The 17120-nt window shown below is 40.0% G+C and overlaps 1 protein-coding gene across 1 annotated transcript; it reads right to left on the bottom strand.

Moving 5' to 3' along the window:
• Positions 1-1281: 1281 nt before the first annotated feature.
• Positions 1282-4746, bottom strand: si:ch1073-303k11.2 (LRRN4 C-terminal-like protein). Its single transcript, XM_050042352.1, has 2 exons — positions 4591-4746; positions 1282-2483 (listed from the first exon to the last, which is right to left on the bottom strand). Exon 2 carries the CDS (start codon positions 2479-2481, stop codon positions 1690-1692), a length of 792 nt encoding a protein of 263 aa, XP_049898309.1. The 5' UTR covers positions 2482-2483; positions 4591-4746; the 3' UTR covers positions 1282-1689.
• Positions 4747-17120: the final 12374 nt, after the last annotated feature.

Here is a 17120-nt window from a genome sequence, read left to right as displayed (position 1 = left end):
GAGGGGAGGCGGGACTTAGCTTGAAATTCTCCAGCCGTTAGCCAATCAACGCCCCATAAGCAGAGCTAGTAGACTTTCAAAATAAAAGTCGAAGTTGGACTGTTGTAGGATTGAGATGAAAATACAGAGAGCAGACTGTTAAAATGTTACAGTTAAAAGTCCTGCATTCAAATTTTCACGAAAAGTATTATAAATAAAATATAGTTTAAGTATTTAAAGTACTCCCTAGGCAGAATGGCCCATTTCAGAGCGTTACAATATACTGTATATAAATTTCTTATATTTTCACGTATCTTTCCTCTCTTGCAAGGAGCACCTGTAACATAAATAATTTCCCCTCGGGGATCAATAAAGTATTTCTGATTCTGATTCTGATATACATCAACTGAATTAGTATTGATCCATTACCATGTCATTTTAATGTTGTAGCTGGTCGAGGTTGAGCTAATTTTAGCAACTTTATATCCCATTAAAGAGCTCAATCTATAAAAATGCATCATATTCTATAAACTGATGATTTATTTAATAAGTAAAGTAGGCTATAGTTAAAAGTATTAATAACCTTGTATGTCAAGATTATACTTTCAATTCCTTATGATTTCCTTATTTCCTTGAGAGAGAATCTAAAGTGTGAATGAGGTGGAATAAAGGAACTGAAATCAAGAAGCTAAAGTCGTTGTAGTAGTAGTTACCGCGTCAAAACACAGAAACCAAAATAAAGAACTTGGTTACAATACCAGACAAAAATAAGCATGGGAACAAGTATTAAGGATGAGATAGAGGAGATTTAACTTCTTTTTTTTTTTACCCTTTTGACAGAAGACAAGAAAGGTTTGTTGAGACTGGTGGTAAGATTTAAAACAAATTCCCTTCTAAAATGAACTTGAGAAGTATAAGGTAACATAAAATGAAATTACTGAAGTAAAGATAAACCACTTTAATACTTTCCACAACCACGTACAGATGGATAACAGAGTTAAAATATGAATAAATGAGAATGCCAGTGTTCCCATACAGCCTATAAAGGGTCAATGACTGGTGATGAGGGTTAAAATGATGACAATCATATGGTCTGGCCTCTGCAGTCACCGCACCTCAACCTATATCAACATATACGGGGCATTTTAGGCCAATGGTTCAATTGTCCCTCCAATGAAGCTGCAGAGACTTGATCCTAAAGGACATTAAAGCTGTTCTTTTTCATTAAATTGTCACCCTGCTGTAGGTTATAAAATGTAGGCCTGTGCAAAACCTTTCAGATAAAAGCAAACACTCAACCAAGCCATTTTACAAATGTTTTTATTAAAAATATCTTTTAGTTTATTACAAAAGTCAGTACCTATATCCTAGAAATTAATATTTACAATGAAATTCGACCATGATAAGATTAAAAAACACTACAACAGACCTAAAAAGGTTAAATTTGCCAGCAAATAAACCTGTAGTTCTACCACAAAATCACAGAATGACTCATTTGTTAGTGTTATTCAATGAACACCAATCCTCTATCCCCAGGTATGTTTACATATTCCTTTAAACAGGAGTGTAAACAAGTTCTTAGTTCTGTAATCAATGACAACACCACCCCAGAACTGTTTGTCTCTTGGTCATGATTACACCGTTGCTGTGCCCCCTGTGTCCAGGGGCCTGTTCAGTGTAAGTGGGATGTATTGTCTGTGCTGATGTGGATCACAGAGTCCCCTCTGTGCTGTAAGAAGGGTTCCCAAGTCCATCAGCAGAGTCTCTTTTTGCCTTTTTACGCATTTGATGCATCCAGATGATCACAGCTCCGATGATGAGGAGCAGAAGGAGGGCGACTCCTCCTCCGATAATCCCAGCCAGCAGTTTATGGTCAGAAGATTCAGGAGGGTCATAGCGTTTACAGGAGAATTCTGATGGGGGGCTCTGTCCTGCATTGTTCACCGCCGCCACACACACCTTGGTCCCAGCTTCCAAAGATTCGAGCAAACCTCGTCGTGAAACGTCCATAAACTGCAGGGGTTCATGTCCGTCTATCACCACTCTGTACGCGGTCACCACAGAAGATGGAGCACACCACTGGACCTCTATCTTCCCTCTGTCACCCCCTTCACTGACTGGCAGCAGCCCTTGAATACGTGGTGCATGAGGAGGCTCATCGGCCCTGCTGACCCCGGGACAGAGGCACTCAGTCCTTTCTGAAATCTGCTCGCAGGGCTCTTGATTCTCTGAGCAGGGGTTGAATTGGCAGAGCTGGGGTGCCTGAAGAAGGACAGTTTTCTTCTCGGAGTTCACCACCTCAGTAGAGGGCGTGCGTGTGTGAAAGAAGTCATCATCATCGTCATCATAGTCATCGTCTGAGCCCATAGCAGTGTATTTGATCTGCCGGTGAGTGTCAGGAGGGGAAGTAGAGGCGGCATGAGTGGAGAGGTGGGAGTGGAGGAGAGGCGAGGCTCCCAGGAAAAGGAGAAGCACGGTAAGGTTCCTGAACAGTGACGTCATCTCTATGGACAGAAATGACAAAAGATGAGAATGAATTCTAAAGAATATTAGTCATTGCAAACATAGAAAAGAGATATAGATGGATCACTGGCACAATATGTGTATACATGCAGTCGTAGAGAGGAGATACATCTTCAATGGTCTTTTAATTTCTATTAACCTCATATCTTAAAGGCCCAGTGTGCAGGATCTAAGGGGATATATTGGCAGGAATGGAATATAATATAATAAGTACATTTCTTTTAGTGTATAATCATCTGAAAATTAGAATCGTCGTGTTTTTGTAACCTTAGAATGATGTTTATATCTGCATAAAGAGAAGTCCACATCCAGGGAGTCCGCTATGTTGGATTGCCATGTTTCTACAGTAGCCCAGAACGGACACACCAAACACTGGCTCCAGATAGGGCCCTTCTTGTGTTTGCGTCAGCCACTCTAGCTGGCAGCCCTTCTGTGACAAGCAAAACGGCATCGAAAAAACCCTGATTTTGGACATGAAACTGCCTCATTCAGTGTTTTTACCAGTTTAAATCACCTGATCCACTTGTCTTGGAGAGGAGGAGACCTCTGCTGATAATTCTGCTCTCTGTAAAACCCTCCCAAACGTCCATATCTTTCAGCTTTGATATCAGCTTTTACTATTTTACTATCAGCTCTAATTGTCACCAAAGACACGCCGACTGCTTCATCGACAATACACACATCAGAATATGTGTTCAGGGGCCTGAATCATGAATTACCTTCGATAAAGCCTGTCTCTCTATGAGTTATTAGGCTCCACTGAACATGACGCACAGCTGCTTATATTAGAAGATCAGACGAAACACTGATTTTTAACACAAAACTGCCTCATTGAGTGTTTTGTCCAGTTTTAATAACCAAATCCAGTTGTTTTGGAGAGGAGGAGACCTCTGCAAATAATTCTGCTCCCCAAAAACCTCCTGAATGTCTGGATCTTAAGTTATCAGTGAACAAAAGTGAGCACAAATTAGCAGGTGCTGGTGGCCCGCAAAACACGTTGACTGCTTCGTTGACAACACACACATCAGAATATCTGTTCAAGGGCCTGAATCATGAGTTACGTTCAACAGAGTTAGTCTCTCTATGAGTTATCGGGCTCCACTGAACCTGACACACAGCTGCTGACATAAGACGATTAGAAGAAACATGTAATTTTGATATAAAACTGCTCAGTTCAGTGTTTTTACCGGTTTTAATCACCTGGTCTGTTTGTTTTGGAGAGGAAGAGACCTCTGCGGGTTATTTGGCTTCTGATTAAAAACCTCCAAAACAATGAGCACTGAAGATATCTTAATGGGGAGTGCACCCTTGGCACCTTGGAGAAGGTTCAGCTGTTTGTAATCTGCATTCCTCACTGCTAGATGCCACTCAATCCTACACACTGCTCCTTTAAGATAAAACCTTCAATTTCTCATAATTTCCTTATTCGCTTCAGAAGAAATCTAAAGTGTGGATGAGGAGGAATAAAGGAACTGAAATCAAGAAGCTAAAGTCATAGTAGTCGACGTAATAACTGCGTCAAAACACAGAAATGGAAATACAGAACTTGGTTACAATAGCAGACAAAAATAAACAAGGCAACAGGGATCCACAGTTGTACTAAGGATAAGAGATATGAGACTTTAAGATATTTTCCCCTTGTGACAGGAGACAAGAAAGGTTTGCTGAGCCTGACGTATATCAAACTTCTTTGTCTTGTTGACTGAGAGGCTATTCGACCAAAGTTTACAGCTTGGAAATGGATCTGTGTATAATCAAACATTTGCGGTGTTCTAGTTTCCATCCTGTAAACAGCCTTCGATAAATAAATGCTGAGTGCTGGAAGAAAGAAATACAACTATTGGGGTGACCCAATCAGCACTTCCACTGTCTCCTGGCGCCAAGAGTTCTGTGGGAACCCAGAGCTGGAGCACATATGGATTTTCACTTGTCACAGCAGTACTGTTCGAACATCTGTTCTCGTGACTTAAATGACTAAAACTCTAAAAGTAAACACCAAACCAGTCCAGTGTTTTGCATGTAGTCAGCACATATCAGAATAGTCATAATAGTGACTGGAAGTAAAGTGTAAGAAATGGTTTACTGTACCTGCTTGATGGTGGTGGATACTTAAAGTCTTCTGTACTGTCTCTCTTGTTCTGTCTCTGTCTTCTCTCACAGTGAACTCACTACAGCCCTCAGCTCTCACACTGTCTTAAGCTGTTTCTCTCAGACTCTCCCCTCCTCCTCAACACCCCCTCATTTTCTCCCCTCGGTGCCTCTCCCTCCCCCTGTACTCTTTCATGCTCTGCCTCTCTCCTCTGTCTTTTTTCACATCTCGGCACCCTCTCTTTCCCAACTTCCAACCAGTTGCTCTTTTATATTTCTTTGTTTGGAATTTTTGAGAGAATGCGTGTCGGCACAGTGAATGTGGGGTGGGGGGTGGGGGTGGGGGCGTGCAGAGCAACCAGCATGTGCCCGGGTGTTGCTCAGCATATTAATTTGCTGGGCAGTAGCAGGAGGCAGGCTTGTGCTTGTTGCAGTATGTGTTTGCGTAACAATCTGTAGGTGCAGCAGCCTGTTTTTGATTACCTTTAAAACTTCCTGCATACTCTGCAGGTGTCCTCGTGGAAACCAACAGGACATAAGGTCACTTCAGTGTGTTTATGTGTGCCTGTCAGAGTGGGGGGTGAAGAATGCATGCATGTGTATTTATAATAGACCCCCTCCACATCTTCTGTGGTCCCCGTTGTGACAAGCTGGCTGCAGGGGAACGTTAAAAGCTCTCTCCGCTCTCCTCCTTTTATGGGGTAGAGCTGGCAAAGAGGCTGAGTTCTTTCTTCTTCCAAATGCCCGCATTGTACTGATGAGGGGAAATCTACCCAGGCAGGAGCCTCCTTATTTCCCAACCATAGAACTCAAATGACTTACTCAAGCTACACCAGTAAACATCCTGTTGACATCTGCTTTGCCTTGCAATAAATGGTTTCATTTAAATTTGAGTCTGTTTATTATTAAGTGCGTTGTGCATTTACAAGGAATTTCTGGAGGAGCAAAACCAACAACGTAAAGCAAACCGCAGTTAAGAAAGGTTGTGAGAGTATGCACTTGCATGTACAAATCAACTTTTCTTGTTCATATAAAGACAAAGTTATTTAATAAAATGTTCACAAGAAAAGGGCTGAAACAATAAATCCCTGGGAGATGAATAAACACTGAAGACAGATTTAAATGTATGGCCACTTTAATTGTACAGCAGGGAATAGAGTATAGATTTATGTATTATTGTTTCTGCATTAAATTTTTGGGGAGAGAATTTGGTGTTCAGAACGATGTATGAATATTGTGTGTTCAGTTCTATGCATGAATTAGTTATACATGTACATGCTAAAGATTAATAGAAGTGGGACAAAGTCGCTAGTAAGTTTTTGTACTCCTAAACTTTGAATTTCAAGTCCTAAACAAGTCAAATGCGTTCTTCACTAAATGTAACAGCATTTCAACAACAGAGTAATAACATATTACATTTACTAACACTGTCAATGCTTTTTAATATTTGTTAAAACAAGTTTGTTATAATAAGTTTGAACTTAATCATAAAAAAGTAGTGCTGACATGACACTTTCATCACACACAGCACTGTTAACCAGCACCACAACAGAATTTGATTTTGTATGTTTCTGTCCATATAATGTCTATAACTTTCTCTTCCCAAATTTGAAAGACATTTTCTGTCTATTTTTCCCTTAGTGTGTTATTGTATGTTGTTGCATGTTTTATGTGTAAATGAAATCAAAAGAGTCGATTTAAGAAATAAAGGGAAATGAACTGATGTGCGGCACACTGTCTAAATAATGTATTTTTAGTCTTTGAACATGTTGGAAATTATCAAGTATTTTCAAGTCACAAGGCTCGAGTTCATGTGAAGTCAGGAGTCATTAGTGTTGTTGAGTTGCAAGTCTTTTTTGCTACTGTAAAGTCAAATCTTAAGTCACAAAGTTGTGACTCAAGCCTGATTTGCGTCAAAGTCATGTGTCTTAAGACTGAAAGTGAAAGAATCCAAAACCTACTTAACTTCAGAATAAAATTAGCTGTAGCCTAAACAGAGGTGGGTGAAGTCTTCACATCTTGTACTTTAGTAAAAATAGTAATACCATACTGCCATAGCGGGTAAACTCCCTTCATACATTTGTGCTTTGATTGAACAGAGATCTGACTGCAGCTATAGTCTGAGATCTCAAGACTTAGTTTTGTTGTTTGCTCCCAGTGCATGGACTGAGCTGGGAAAGGCAGCTTTTATGTGCTCGCTGGAATTCTCTTACACATAAACATAAACAACATAAAAACAAACTGAAAACGTCTCTTTTTTCACAAGCTTTTAGTCGGGTTTTTAAGTGTATTTTTTGTTTTAGGAATTAGTATTATCATTGTCATTATCTACCCTTTTTTAAGAATAATAATAATACCTTTTTATTTTTTTTTATCATGTCCTAATTGTTTTTATATGTGTAGTACTCTATTATCTTATATGATATTTTATGTTTGTCATGTATGATGTATCTTAAGCACATTGAGTTTACGCTTGTCATATGAAATGTGTGATATAAATTAAAATTGACTTGACTTGACTCTGCTCCTCTTTCTTGGAATAACCTTCAAAAGGAGTTCAAACTACATGAACTGGTCTCTCTGCCTGACTTTAAAGCTCTCATAAGTACAAGAATGAATGGATCGGTTGGTTCTTGTCATTGTGGAGACAATATTTCTACATGTTACTGTATATCTTTTATGATTTTTATTGTGTTGTTGTTCGGCTATAACGTTTTTTGAAATGCTGCTGACTTGGCCAATTCTCCCATGTAAAAGAGATCGTTGATCTCAGTGGGCATAACCTGATTAAATATGGGTTAAATAAATAAAAATAAATTTAAAAATTTACAGTTTTGCAAGTTTTGCATTGAAAAATATACTTGAGTACAAAAGTATTCACATCAAAATATACTTAAAGAACGAAAAGTGCTGATAATGCAGAATGGCCAAGTTCAGAATAACATACATCATATTATTGGATTATAAATATTGATTCATTCACGCATCATCACTTTAAAGTTACAGCTGGTAAAGGTGAAGCTTATTTTATTATTTTATACTGCTGTGTAGCCTGTGAATCACCCCGCCTGAGAAACAATAAAGTTTTATCTTAATCTTCAATATTACATCATAGTTAATTTGTTGAATGTATTTTGCATTATTATTCTGAAAAGTAACTAAAACTGTCAGACAAATGTACTGGGAATGACAATATTACTCTCTGAAATGTAGTGGAGTAGGAGTGTTAAGTAGCAGAAAACTTTAATAATCAAGTTAAGTACAACTATTTAAAGTTTGTATGAAAGTAAAGTACTTGAATACTTAGTTACTTTCCACCACTGAGTGTAGTTTTTCATACTAGTAATCTGTCTCCTAATTGCAGAGTGAGCTTGACGCAGCACATTGTTTGCTCATTCCAAACTGGCAAAGGGGCCGAATTAAATTAATCATGACATTACATTTCTAGTGGGTCTAGAGCTGAATTGCAGTCTGTGGCAATCATTGTTAATTTTATCATCATGTGCTGGCTCAAAGAGAATGAGGGTGAGTCATGAATGAAGGCGTGACAAGTCCTCTTTAACAAGTTTTCTGAAAAATTTATTGTTTGTTGCAGAGATTCTAGGGAATGAGCTGAAGTTTTGAAATCTACTACATGGGACTGATTGGAAAAGGCGGTGCCTGGGAGGCGAGAGACGTCAGTGATAGCTTTGCACCTCCTGGTTCTTGGTGTCACATGGAGGGCATGTTGCATCCAAATGATCTTTTCTCTCTTGGCTAGATGACACACCCAGCTGTGTTTTGCAGTGGCGGGTGGCTGCTTCCAGCCAGATATTTCTATAGAAGGAAAAAGAAGATATGCAATGGAAAAGAAAATTGGCCCTTCTTGGAAGAGACTGAAATGTTCAGCTAATCATACGTCTGTTTTAGATCTTGGGGAATCATACAGTTCCCAAGACATTTTTAACATTATTTACTGTTTAATTATGAGTATCTGTTGGCTCTTGTGATCTCTTTCCAGCCTGAAATATCTCATCAGCTACATCAATTACCATGGAATTTGGTATTTATTGTAAGTTATTACGGAACACAATTTAGTGGAAAATTCAGACGTACATGTGCTGATAAGCCATCGTAGATGCTGATCAAAGAGGAGGGCTTCTCCTTGAGCTTATCCTACAGTTTTTCCAGCTTCAAGCGTCAAGTTGTTTTGGCTGCATGAGACAACCATCTCTTCCACCCCCCGTCTGTCCCCTGTTCACAATGTCTGATAACTTCCAACAACCTGCCTGAAACTGCATGGTACAGGTTGCTGTGACTTATCAGAAGTCGAAGTGATTCATTTCAACATTCATTCCTGAACAAGACAATGCAGGAACTTTGAGCTCCAAGTCGTTTCTCAGATCTCCAGTACAGTGGTCGTTATCAAGTATTTCACCAGCCGACTGCATAAGGTCATGTCAGAATCAGAATGCAGTTTATTGGGTTTCACATAGGAGGAATTTGCTTTGGTGTATTGGTGCATATCATATCTAGGGCGATAGGTCTAGGTCTACTCCTCTGCGTCCATCAACGTCGGTAGTGACCACAAGAATGAGATCACGAATACAAGTGGCTGAAATGAGTTTCCTCCATGGGATGGCTCGGCTCAGCCTTCGAGTTAGGGTGAGGAGCTCGAACATCCGGAGGGAGCGTAGAGGAACAGTAGAGCTGTTGCTCCTTCATGTCGAAAGGGGTCAGTTGAGGTGGTTCGGGCAAGTGATCAGGATGCCTCCTGCTGGAGGTGTTTCGGGCACGTCGCATTGGTAGGATGGTAGGGCGCGTCCCATTGGTAGGTCCTGGGGCAGACCCAGAACACGTTGGAGGGATTACATATCTTGTCTGGCGAAGGGGAGCTGTAAAGCGTTGTTGGGGAGAGTAACGTCTGGGGTGCTTTGCTCGACCTGCTGCCCCCACAACCCGGCTTTGGATAAGTGGATGAAAATGGGAAAACAAACGGACCTGATGGTTTAAGCCAGTGGTTCCCAACTGGTGGGTCGTGGTTCCATTCTGAATGGACCACAAGTGACTCACAAACATGTCAAGTTTGTAAAATGCACTCTTTGAAGTGCCATTACTTGCTGTGGAATGAGTGAGAGAATGGACAGCTACTTGTCAGAGACAGTAAACTAGGTCGATGACATGGCCAAACGCAAGTATAACGCTGAATATATTAAACTCTGTGGACCTTTAACCATGACTAAGGAAGAATCTGGGCCCTGTGGCTGGACCAGTTGTGAACCACTGATTTAAACTGAATTAAAAAAAAACTGAATAAAGCAGTTTTTATGTTAAGAATCAGTGTCTTCAATGCTGTTCAGCTCATCGCAGACAGGCTGCTAGCCAAAGCACCTGCTAATGTGTGCTCAGCCATCTGCTCTGGTAACTAAATGTGTGCTCGTCTTTTTTATGATCCAGATATTCAGGGAGTTTTTTAGCTCTGAGCCTAATTATCCACAGAGGTCTCCTCCTCTCCAACACAAATGGCCCTGTACATGGACTCCTGGCCTAGCAAACACTAATGTGTGCCCATCTTTTTCCTCTCATAACTTAAGCTCAAGACGTTCAGCAGGTTTTTACTAGAAGCCAAATTATCCACATAGGTCTCTTCCTCTCCAGAACAAACAGACCAGGTGGAAAAAATAGTAAAACCACTGAATAAATCAGCTTCATATTTAAAAAAATCTGTCTTTCTCCAACGCTGCTTGTCGCAGAGGGGCTGCTAAGTACAGTGGCCAACACAAAAACGTGAATGGCCCTATCTATAGCCAGTATTTGATTTGTCCCTTCTGGGCTACTGAAGAAACATGGCGGTGGACTTATGTACAATACATCTGAACTAACATATAAGCATAAAACAGTTTAACTGCTAATTGTAATGGGCATACAACACTGTTAAAGCATCTCACCCTGTTCTTGAATCAACACAGTTTCAAATATAACGTGACATGGCACTGTATGTGTGTCATTGTTTCTTTTGGGGATCATAGAATTAGCCTGTGATCAATACAGCTATTAATACTGTATGAGTGAGCCACTGGAGGAGGCATTAGAAACACTTTGACCAGCTCGTGTGCTATTTGTACGAGTGAGCTCATACTTGTGTACAGGTTGGATTACATCGTAAAACCAAAGAGCTCCTCTCTTGTTCAAATAAGGGAAAAGGACAAGAAACAAGAATGTGAAGTTTTACAGCAACCTCAAACCATCTGAGTTTTTTTAGATCAACTTATTTTGTCTTGTGTACTTTGCCTCCGACTATTATATCCTTTATCACTTATCAGGGAGAAAACAAAAGGACTCTGAGCGCGTTCGTGCTCTTTGCTGAGTAACACTCATGGTCATGGTCAGGTTGGTCAATCCCTGATGAATGTCTAGACTTATCTTTTGGGTGAAACCAGGCGCCGCGCAAGAGGCAGACATGACAAGGCTCAGATTGCACCACTGATTTGTCTTCACTGGTAGTGAGTTAAGTTGTCCTGGTATTCACCTTTGACCCTTCAATAGTTTTCTTGAAAGTGGGCGACATCGCAAAGGAGACTGAGTTCACTGTGTACATTTTCCGCTGCCACTGACAGGCCAGCATGCTGGAGTTCTTTTCAAAACTGTTGCTCCGAGGCCTCCGAGGACAAAAGGAAGCCATAAAGTGAGTCATCCAACTCGAGAAAATGACTGGCCCGCCAGTGCATTCTCCCTCACTCACCACTGCAGCGTGTTAGAGCATGCTGCTGAACATGTGTCAGACAACCTGCACGTATCCGTGCCGCCATCATGTGATCAAAGATAGCGCCACAATTTCACCAGAGCGTTGTAGAGTCTTACAGAAACTTAATGCTTTCATTTCTTAAGTCAATAAAGTAATAGACGATTAAGGCAGGAATTCCCCTCCATTTAGCAAGTTAAAACAAAACCCTCTCCTTTCACATGCACTCACTAAGTCAGTCAGCCTCCATCCCTCAGAGTGTGACTTAATCAAACTCAAAAATGCGTGGGCCTCTCTCACAGATGCTCATTCCCTCTCCTACCCACACCTCTCCGAGGAGTTGAAGTATTCTAATTTAAACAGGAAGCACTACTGATGGCTATGTCCCCATCACCTTTGACCTTTACTTCATTCAAAAGGAATCCCAGGGTAGTCTTGCAATCGGACCCTCTGAAGTTGTGTGAACTGCTATTTTTAGCTTGAAAACACTGGAGCCAGAGTTAGCTATGCAGTCTAACTGATCCTCAATGGGCTAATTTGAAACAGACGTGTGATGATGAAGCAGCTCCATCTGATGACGAGGTCCCGCATTCCTGCCTCCACTACATGTTTGTGTGATTATAAACTATGTGGAATCGACAGAGTGGGCTGCTTATCACAGAAAACATCCTGCAGCAGACAGAGTTCAGCTTAAATCCACACAGCTTAACTGAATATCCATGGATGTTGATAGATATTAACCTTTGTTTGGGGAGGAAAACTGTCATATTAATTTTACACGAGACAATTCAAGACAAGATTTACCTGGATTAAGTGCTGATGCTATGGCAACATCACATGTTGACATGTCTCGAGGTGTTTCCTGATGACACGCCTCAAATAGATTACACAATATAACATATACAGAGTGTGAGTGGAAAGTTGGCATGGTGGCCACACTGCACTGGTGGTCATGGGTCATTACCTGCCAGTGTGACTGCAGGACTAGATTAAAATCAATATTTACAGAAGGCCTTTACACTGCAGCATGTTTGTAGTGGTCTAAAACACATCTCACCTATTCCAGATCAGCCTGCTCTCACTCTCAAGGCGTCAAAATACACTGTTTAGGCATGTGGCACCATTTAACGTCTGTGTGAGATGCATCTGGTTTTCCACCAAATCCAATGTAGACCCATCTGTGTTATTATTGGACGTTCAGAATAACGGATGCAGTTTAATGAGCATGAAAGTGCACTCAGGGTGACCCAAGAGACTGGTGATTTAGACTGACAAACAGTGGTGGCAGCGTTTGTGTGTGGTGTTTTGTAGTGACACTGCATTTTGAGCCGCATTTGTGCTACTTGAAGTTGGATGTTTTTTAGCAACCTCTGCTGTCTTTTCCTAACCATAACCAAATAGTTTTGCCGCCTAAACCTAATTGCCAACCCTCGCTTACTACCATGTTGGTGCCAATCAAACTCAGGTGGTTTTTTGCGACATTCGGGATCTTTTCCTAACCATAAAAAAGTAGTTTTGTTGCCTTTACCAAACCGCCAACCCCTTCACAACACAAAAGGCTGCCCCTGACATCATTTTAATAACTCCAGGGCTTTTGCCCAAGTTGCAAAATATGAGTAGGGATGAGATCATGTTGTCTACGTGCAGTGGTGGGAAAACTACATTAAAACTGTAGTTCACCAGACTACTAGCTACTTCATAGTTAAAAGTATTAAAGCTTTTAAGTAGTCCCCAAAAAAAAATAGCTTGTAAAACTAGATTCAAAAAGTAGTTTAACTACATCCAAACTACTGTACTACTGAGTAAAGTGTATGTGTGTTAGATTTAGGGACCATATTGCGTATAGCCTAAAAAAAGGCGTACGCAACTTCCCATGCAAATGTTGTGATGTACAAAACAAGAAGACGTGATGGGAGAAGCTCTGGCCCGTGCTTAGGAACATTTTGGAGACGAAAATTGGTGACGCAGATAGTGAGATGGAAGCCTGATTGTAGAAATTGTCAAAAAAAATTGGTGCACAGTATGTATGTGTGTTTTTAGTATGGATCCTATGCACTGTTTTATAAATGAGACCCCAGGACAGGCCAGTTCTCATAGAGGCAGCCTGAGGATGTGTTTTAAGTAGAGGACAGGAAGCAATTGTTGGGGTGGAATCAGGAAAATGCTAAACTTTTAGGGAAATTCGTAGTATTTGATTGCAGACGTCTTGGTTGCAAACCAGAGGTGATTTTTGTCAAATAGCAGGTGACTGTCATTAAATGACAATCGTTGACACTGAGAAAACATAAACTACATGATCCAAAGTAGTTGACTATAGGAAAAAACTACTGAGATTTGAATGTAGCTAATCTGTCACCCAGCTCCTGCAAATTGTAGTAAAACTAGCACTTGAACTACAAGTATTTAATTACTCTCCAACACTGCATGATATGAAACAATTTGAATCAGTTTGGGATTGTTCTCTAAGTGTAATAATTTGGTTGACATTATATAAACATGAATTATGGTTAAAGTCAGCTGCCTACAACCTGTTGCACCATAAGGATAATAATATAATATTTATATGTCTGGCACTTATCTAAACAAGGTTACAAAGTGCTTCACAAAGTGCATAGAAATAAGAGAACAAAACAATATAAAGGAAATAAAACCTATAAAAATATGTTTTAAGCAATGATTTAAAAACGGGTAGTGTACTGGCCAGCCTAATCTCCTTCAGGCAGGGAATTCCAGAGCCTCGGGGCCTTGATGGCAAAAGCCTGGTCACCTTTAGTTACAGCAGCCTCGATCTAGGGACGACTAGCGAGGGTAGGTTTGAGGATCTCAGATCATGACTTGGAGCATAGGCAGTTAGAAGCTCAGCTATATAATTAAAAAAACAAAAACAAAGACAAATACATGGGCTAAGTGACTGTGAACTGTAACATAGTAGGAAAATCAACTCCACTGAGAGTCAAACCTCGGGTCACTTCTGCCCTGAACAACTCCTTACACAGAGTTTTAGCTCCACTTAGTGGTGAAAACCTGTATTTCTCAGCTGTATCACATGAATCCAAAAAACACACAAATCCCCTGGAGTATCTCTGGGAAAAATTTGACAGTGGTTGTTGCCTGTTTGAGGTTATCTAATTGAATCTAATGGATTGGTAAATAGGTTTTGATTAGATTTAGTCTTTGTGCCGGGGGGGCACACAAGACAAACACACAGGATCAAAAGGGCACAGTGTGGCTAAAAGCATTTCATATTCTGAACACTTATATTGCATAGTTGGCATATCCAAAAAGATTATTATACAATCTCAGCTAGAGCTGGTGTTTTTGTTGCTCACTCACTTAAAAACTCTGCTCAAGTGTGAAATTTTTGCCTCTTTAATTATCTCTGCCTCAGGAGCCTCTCTTTCTCTCTGGCTCCCTCTCACTCACTTCATAAAGATGAATCAGAAGAGGCAGAACATCTTGTGTTTGGAAACGTTATGCTTGACCTACATGTCTAGAAACAAAATATAATTATCATCCCAGCCTGACTGCAGACTATAAATTGTTGTTTTTGGCAGTGATGTAAGGAGTATTCAGATGTTTTACTTGATTAAAAGATAACAGTGAGACATGACGACATCTGTACATTCACTCCATCACTATACGTTGTGAAGCATGTATATTTAACTTGAGCATTTCAATTTTATACTTTATTTCTCTGTTCAGTGGATCAGTTCAGATGACACATTGTACTTTCTACTCACCTACAAGGATCGCCTGTTGCAGTGACAGATACTTGATCATTTGTAGATTCATATTTTACATACATTACATAACATTACAACTGTTTAGCTGAAGCTTTTATCCAAAGTGACTTACAGTAAGTGCATAAACCATGTGGACACAACCCAAAAAATGGAAGCCGGAGTAAAATGGGGAGAACATGCAAACTCACACCCCAGGATTTGAACCCCACACCTCGGATTCAAACTAGGAACCCTCTTGCTGTGAGGCCTTTTTCTGCATAGATAGTAGGCAGCTACAAGGAGTTTTAAATCAGATCTCAAGAAATGGTTGTACGTAGGCCTATTTAAATACCTGATGTTTCGTTGTCTGTTTTCTTTTAATGTTTTTTTTTTATGTTTAATGTAATTCTTACTTTGGTATTCAGTTTGCTATCTTGTAAAAGAGGAAGGCTTTTTTTTTTTTTTGCATATTTCAATTCCTGACAATTTCACGTTTGACACAGTCTGCCATTGTGATCAGCATGTCATGTACGTTTTAAGTCTTGTCAGTTAAATCTATCTATCTACCTCTAACCATAATTACTGCACACATTATATTTTTGGTTTATTTATTACTCAAGTTACTGTGTTATTTAATGGGTATATTATTTATACTTAAGTGACATAGATTTAACAGTATTGAGTTACTGGTAAATTATTATTTCATTGTCATTTATAGTACTTTCTATATTGTTTCATTTGTATTTTCATGTGTGGTGTTTAAGTGGAGTCATTGTGTTCCCTTGGTTATGAGCTTATTGGTTCCCAGCTGCTCTTGTTTTGTGGGGATGAAAGAACTGGGGAACACCAACAATCAAGAAAAGAGGGTTACATATCTATCTATCTATAGAGACTACTTTATTGTGGTTATATTGTGTGGGCTACTTACACTTCTACTTGTAAAGGGAGTAAGTTCATACTGCTAAGATACTTTGAATTTTATAAAAGATATACTTTGTCAAAAATGCAATCGATCAAAAGTAGGCCACCATATTCCCCTTTGAAAAAAGACTAACCGCTTTTTAAAATCTTTTATTCCCTCTTTTAAATTCTCTGTAGATTTTTATTGTTCTTTTATTGGTAATCAGTCTATTAACTTTGTATCATTTATTCATGAATTCATTTATTCCCCTGAGCTCCTTGGTACATTTTGTGTTTGTTTTCATTTATTTTTACTCATCTATTTATGTGTCTACATGTTACAGTATGTGTGAAAGGCAAGCTGTTAAAACTAATTGCCCCCTGGTCTGATCTATAAAGTTGTCTTAATCTGAATATAGTTTTTGATGGATATATTTGAGTCACTGAGGAGTGGACACCCACCTTAGCTGGAGTCAGCCCAGAAATAGGCGGGAACATGGAGATAGCCTTTTACTCGTGGGACAGTATGTACAGGAAGTGTTATGTAGGCTACTGTACATGAGGTAGGAAACCATTAAACACATATGGCAACGCAAACTTCTGTGGTTAAAGCACCATATTGTTTCAGGTGTCAAAGGAGCACCGGCTGAAATTGTTTTGTTTGTTCCCAACTGTTAACACCTACTTTATAACATACTTAACACGTTGATAAATAGTAAACTCACCAGTACTGTAACGTTATATGGCCGTTATATAGCCTAGTCTGGCTGCTAACCGTCACTGCGTGTGGTTTGACCAAAGAAGCCTTAAGAGGATTTTCGACCTTAAGTTAGGAGACATTTTAACAGCTACATAAAAAATAAGCAACCCATCTCCCTCTTCGATAAAATTATATTAATTTATGCGCAAAAATCAGGCATTTTTAACCTCAGATACGCTTGGACCGGATGTAACCGTCGACGGTTAACTAACTGTTATAGGATGTAGCGTTAGTTCGTTAGTTATCCGTCCAGTCAGAGGAGGAAGAAAGTAAGCTCGTGTCAGACCAACTGAAGCTGAAACACTCGGCTATTTCCCGAAAAAACCCGAAGTGCAAACTCGTCCCACAACTGTACCGTAACTGTACCGAAGCTCCGCCATTGGTTCCAACCGTCCAACCGCCGGGGAAGGGAGGCGGGGGCGAGCTG

This window comes from Epinephelus moara, chromosome 4 (genome assembly GCF_006386435.1).
Source record: "Epinephelus moara isolate mb chromosome 4, YSFRI_EMoa_1.0, whole genome shotgun sequence".
NCBI lineage: Eukaryota > Metazoa > Chordata > Actinopteri > Perciformes > Serranidae > Epinephelus > Epinephelus moara.
Note: the sequence above shows the minus strand (reverse complement) of the source record. Positions and strands in the feature narration are given on the sequence as shown.